Genomic DNA, 6,020 nt, shown 5'->3' with positions numbered 1-6,020 from the left:
CCTCATGGATGGTTATATTAATGTTAGTTCATATTTTAGACTTGTCTGAGGTACTGAAATCTTCCCCACACCTACATGCCTCAGGGTCAGTGAGTTGGACAGAGTTTGTACAAAGAATATGGGTCTGATTTTCACTCGTTGTTTCCTTTCTGCAATTCATCCCTAAAGTTTCTGTAACTTGTCTCAAACTCTATCTTTTTGTTCTTTAGATCAAAAACAAAAAGAGTTGTCTTCATGATTTCTATTTGAATGGTGCAGTCTAGGTCCTCTCCTCAATAGAGAAATTGTAAGATGAGACAATCACCCATTCCTTTAGCTTCTAATGCTGTTCAAAATCTCCTCCACACAATGGCAGGCTATCTTAACCACCTCTTTATTTACCTATGGAGTTCTAAAATTACATTAACTAAAAGAACAGCATGAATTTTTCAGAAAGCTCTTTAAGGCAGCTTTCACATCCTTGTTTCTCAGGCGGTAGATCATGGGATTCAGCATGGGAATCACCAGTGTATAAAACACTGAAATCATTTTATCAGTACCCATAGAATGATTAGTTCGTGGCTGCAAATACATAAAAAGTAGAGTTCCATAGAACACTGAAACTGCCATCATATGTGAGGCACATGTGGAAAAGGCTGTTTTCCTTCCTTCTGATGAACGCATCCTTAGAATGGACAACACAATGTTGAAATAAGATACAAGGACTATAAGTATGGAAACCACCAAATTTGTCCCTGCAGATATAAATGCTACTGCTTCTGGAAAGGAAGTATCAGAGCAGGATAATGCTAACAGAGGGATAATATCACAGTAAAAATGATTAATTACATTGGATGAGCAATAAGCCATAGAGAATACAGCATATGAGGCCACAATAGCTGTGGAAAAGCCATAGAGGTATGTGAGGAAAACCAACAGGAGGCAAATCCGCCAAGACACCACCACCATGTAGAGCAGGGGGTTACAAATGGTCACATAGCAGTCATCGGCCATTACAGCTAACATCAAAAATTTAGCTACAATGAAAACCAAGAACACTCCCAGTTGGGCAGCACATTCATAATAGGAGGCGGCATGCTTCTTTACTAACAAGTTGACCAACATTTTAGGGGCAATGACAGTAGAATTGCCAAGATTGATGATGGCCAAATGCCGGAGGAAAAAATACATGGGGGTGTGAAGTCGGGAGTCCACACTGGTGAGAGTGATGATGCTCAGGTTCCCCACCACGGTCAGCCCATAGATGACCAGGAACACACAGAAGAGAGGGATCTGGAGGTCTGGACGGTCTGAGACTCCTGTGAGAATAAACTCAGTGACTTGGGTGAAATTTCCAGGAGCCATGTGAGAGTTTGGAAAGTCATCTCTTTGGGGAAGAAAAGGAAATTTGGTTACAAATTTAAGCAATGTATTTTCTTGGATTGACATTAGATGGCAAAAGCAATTCCTTGGATGAGATTTCCTGGAATCCTGTATTAATCTCAATTATTAAACTCAAGTGTCTAGGTCTAGTAAATCAATCTTGAAATCATTTGTTAGAGAGAAAAAGCAAGTATGGCAAATTAAATAGTTGACCCAACATCATGAATATTTTTGAGGACTTAATTCCTTGGATCTTATTAAATTATGAATATCTTATTTGTTTGAAAATATTTGAAGCCATGATTCATATTGGCATCACATCAATGTCTCTTGCTGTGAGTCTGAGAAAGTCTCGAGTAATTGTATGCCTCCAAATAATTCAGTGTTCGTTGTGATTTCTTAATCCGAGACTTCATGCTTTCTGAAGAATGCATGATCTAGTCACTATTCTGCCCCCATTTTTTTTATTCTATCTTTGTATAATGTTCATTAAGTGTACTTTGAAATTGCAAATTCTACCATCCATGTGTGTTCATCTTTTTCTTTTTTTCCATTTTATTAATTTGGATAAAAATACATGGGAATATGTTCTCATTTCATTTTTTTTAGTTGCTTATTCTCTTTTTAATTTTAAACAAGGTGTCTGTGAAAATGTTTTCATTCTGTGATTCTATCCACTATGATGTATTGGCTACTACTTCATTTTCTTCCCTCTTATTATTCTGTTCTGTCTTGTCCTAAAGTTGATAGCATTCCTTGCATTCTTTCTATTTTAATTTTTAATCAGAAACTTTAATGTATAGATTTTGATAACATCACTTTTAAATTTTATAAAATGTATCTGGCCTTAATTTTTCATTGATCTTTTTCATGATATATTTTTACCCTTTTGATTTTTGTCATTATTGTAATAATAATAAAGTTCTATATTAATGAATCTCCTATGATAATTACATTGCACATAGTTGCCAAAGAATCAGCATGCATTATAAAATGACTGAATATTTTCCTAGAAACATTTGTTTCAAGGATGGTCTCCTGCTACTAATTAAGCCAACAGTGTGCCTTCCCAATTTTTATTGATATTCCCAGTGATGGGCACCTGGCCCTAAATATTCGGTCAGTCTCATACCTGAAAATGTGGAGTTAAGTTCCAGAGAGTCAACATTATATCATGATTTAATATAAGATCCACACTTTAACAAACATCTAAGTATGTATATGCACAAAATAATCATAATCCTAAAGGGAGCAGGAAGAAACTTTGGAAATGATGGGTATGTTTATAACATAGATTTGTGGTAATGGTTTCACTGATGTATACTTATCTTCAAATTCATCAAGTTGTATATATTAAACATGTACAGATTTTTTGTCAATCATACCTCAATAAAGTGGCTTTAAGAAAGATGTATATCAGAAATGCCTGAACTGTAAAAGCCCAGGGTTGTTGATATTTCCTCTCCTAAAGAAGATTAAAGTGGAAAAAAATCTGTTCTGCAGTGAGATAAAGAATGAAGCAACAATTTAAAAAGAAAAAAAAAAGACTGCAATAACTCCTAACATTTTGGCATATTTGATATTAGTTTCCTTCTGACTGTAAACATCATTCTTCCCCTTAATTACTTTGAAGCAATCTCTTATTTATTTCTTACTTGTGCCAAGGGATGTTCAAGCTTCAGTTACATCATTTGTCCCTTACCTCTGAACCTGCTTTTCCAGTAATAAGAAAAACAAAGGGCTAGACCAAAACATATACACAAGATAATTGTAGATTGTAGTAAGTACAGTAAGTACATCACACAAAAATGATGCATTAAGATAACCTGGGAGAATTATTTCATACAGGTTGTTAAGAGAAGTAGTGACATTTGAACTAAAACCTGAAAGATGAGAAATAATCAACTATCGAATAAATCACAGGAAGAACATCCCAGGATTCCAGATATTTTCAAGAAACACATTCCAGGATTCCATGCAAGAGTATATTTCTTGAAGATGCTGTTCTGGGATAGAAAATAACTTAATATTTTTGTTTGTTTGTGTTTGAGACAGAGCCTAATGGAGGTCAGTGTGACTGAATAATAATGAGGAAATAGAGACTTAGTAGAATCAGATAATGTAGGTCACAATAAATAGTTGGATTTCATTCTAAGTGAATTGAAGACATTGATGGGTTTTAAGATACGTGAGTAACATGATTAGCTTTAAAATTTAAAAAAAGATTACTCTTGCTGTTACAAAGATAATACCTTATATGAATGAAAGGGAATAGAAATTGCAAGTAAAATTTTAATAGTGAGTTAAGCAGCTGTTACAGGATTTCTGGTGGAAGATAATGAGCCAAAGTAGAGAACCTGGAAAGAGAGAAAAGAGCTGAGTTTAACAGCTGGATGCAGAAACAAGATACTCCCTGCAGCATGATTCATATCATATTAGGAGCACGAAAGACGTTTGTGATCTTTTCACAGTTGGGCTATGACATTTTTCAAATATTAGAAGATATGGTTTAAAATGGACTGATCAAAGTGGTATTTTGAGCATATTAAGCTTTAGGTACTTATGAGACATTTAAACAACCATTCAGGCAAGCTAATATTTAAGTCCAGGACACATTTGGTGTGATTAGTCTTGCTTTAAAAATACTTTAAAAAATACTTTAAAAAATGTCAACCTTGATAATCATACCATATAATTTTCATCTATTTCAAAAATAATTTAAAATATTGTAATACAATTTCTTAATATGTTCCTCAATCAATCTGCATCCTTTTCCACTGAGGAAACCCCTCTGTTTTGAGATTCTAGCTTTTCTTTTGTTCTCACACACTATGCTACAAAATATTGCTCCTGTGCTCCCACCCTGCCCCCAGTGATGTCTCTTTCTTTGTCTTGTCTTCTCTGTGTTTATGATTTTTAGTGTTTTGTCCACAGCTTTCAGACTCTCTGTTGTCGCCCTTGGCAAACATATCAACTATCAGCCAAAACAAAACTTTTCAAGTTATATCAGCTCCCCTATTTCTCCTGAAATCTCATGTGTCACTGGTTATATACTTTAACTTAAATTGAAAAAATAAATGTTAAAAACCAACCATTTTAAATCACAAACATTATATTCATCTTCTAAGTTTCTCTTTCAAAGCTTCATATTGTACTATTTGCCAATTTTCATAAATTCTTTGCCATCCTAAGCACCTCCTCTTCTACTTCCTTAGGTCAAGACTTCCCTAAGTCATTAACGCTGTCATTGACTATGTTATCTTTCCTGGTCTCTGTGACATGATTCTCAGATTAGCGGGCAGGCAAATGGCAGTATTAAAGTTTTTTGAATAATTAAGTTATGCAATCTAAGCTATTTTTTAAGAATAATTGAAATATCTTTAGTTTAATTTTCAATGCATTCCACAGTCAGGTCCATATCACTTTTCTTGTCTTATTACTGAACGAGGCCTGTACTGAACATAAACTTTTATCTCTGGCCCTTTGTGTTCTTATTCATATTGATTCTTCAGAGATTACTCTTTCTTTTTTTCTCTTTTTTCTGCAAGAGTTGCCATGTTATCTGAAAGAAGATTGCTCATCATGCACAGGAGTGGCCCCGTGCTACCAGAAACTGGCAATGAATGTAATGTCAAACGAGGCTACCAAACTTGAAGTTGGAGTATTGGAAAATGTCATTCCTGATCATACTCTAGGCATTTTCTGTCTTCTTATGAGTACTAATGAGAAACAAGGAGGCTAAAAAGATAGGTTAGTTGTATTTAAATTAGCATCCATGTATTATGGCTAAGGAGGAGTAATAGCGTTTAAAAAGTGTATACATAATAATTGTTTCCATGTGCTTAGAATTTTATTTTATTCTAAAATTATAAGGTCAGTATTTTTTTTAAGTAAATTTATTTTTGAAAATCTTACTTTTGGTTAGTTGAATTAAAGGCATCCTAGTAAATGAATATTTCCTTCCTGGGTTTGATTTTCTCTTTGAAAATGTTATAGAAGGTCTATGTTATCAAGCCAGAAATTTAGGGGTCTGCAGTTTCTTAATGTCTCAATCCTGCTTATGCAGTGTCTCTCCTCAAATAGAAGTCTTTCTTTTTGAGAACTTCTCAAATAAAATATTGCCAGATTTATTTCACTGTAAGATGGATGATTTATCTGAATGTATTCTATTATTATATTGATTATATATTATGCCTATATATATGTATATATTTGCCTGTATTTGTATGTTAATGGACATTTTCTTGAGAAAATTTGTGATGTATAGTTATATTCTCAAAAAGAAGCATCATTTAAAATTTGGGTAATTTTGTGTCCAGTTCTTTTTTACAGGTTATTTTGGGAAACATGTTTTTTTTTTTTTTTTTATTTTAGCTAATATTGCAGAAATAAAACTATGATATAAATAATCTCAATGAGCTAAAATCCATTGTTTCAGTAGTGATATAATTTATTTGTGTATATAAGATCTAATGATGCTAGTTCTAAGTTTGAAACATAAATAGCTAGAGGATATATAACAACTTGTATTATCCAAAAGTTTTTGTCTTGGAAACAAGCTTTACATTAAGTATTGTATTATTTAATTATACATAATGTCTGGTGCCTTTCAAAATGAAAGTGAAGTGGCTTACTTTAAGGTATAGATTTGGCCATTG

At 33.4% G+C, this 6,020-nt stretch overlaps 1 protein-coding gene across 1 annotated transcript; it reads right to left on the bottom strand.

Annotated features, from left to right (window-relative positions):
* Nucleotides 1-402: 402 nt before the first annotated feature.
* LOC130848671 (olfactory receptor 8J3-like) lies at nucleotides 403-1,344 on the bottom strand. The gene has a single exon (XM_057727092.1). The coding sequence runs from the start codon at nucleotides 1,342-1,344 to the stop codon at nucleotides 403-405; it is 942 nt and encodes a 313-aa protein (XP_057583075.1).
* Between the last annotated feature and the right edge of the window lie 4,676 nt (nucleotides 1,345-6,020).

The sequence above is a fragment of the Hippopotamus amphibius genome, chromosome 3 (genome assembly GCF_030028045.1).
Source record: "Hippopotamus amphibius kiboko isolate mHipAmp2 chromosome 3, mHipAmp2.hap2, whole genome shotgun sequence".
Taxonomy (NCBI): Eukaryota; Metazoa; Chordata; class Mammalia; order Artiodactyla; family Hippopotamidae; genus Hippopotamus; species Hippopotamus amphibius.
The sequence above is the reverse complement of the archived record's forward strand: the minus strand, read 5'-3'. Positions and strand labels throughout refer to the sequence as shown.

Bases quoted from the DNA above. Each gene is read 5' to 3' on its own strand.
- LOC130848671 (XM_057727092.1), bottom strand. From the start codon at position 1,344: ATGGCTCCTGGAAATTTCACCCAAGTCACTGAGTTTATTCTCACAGGA.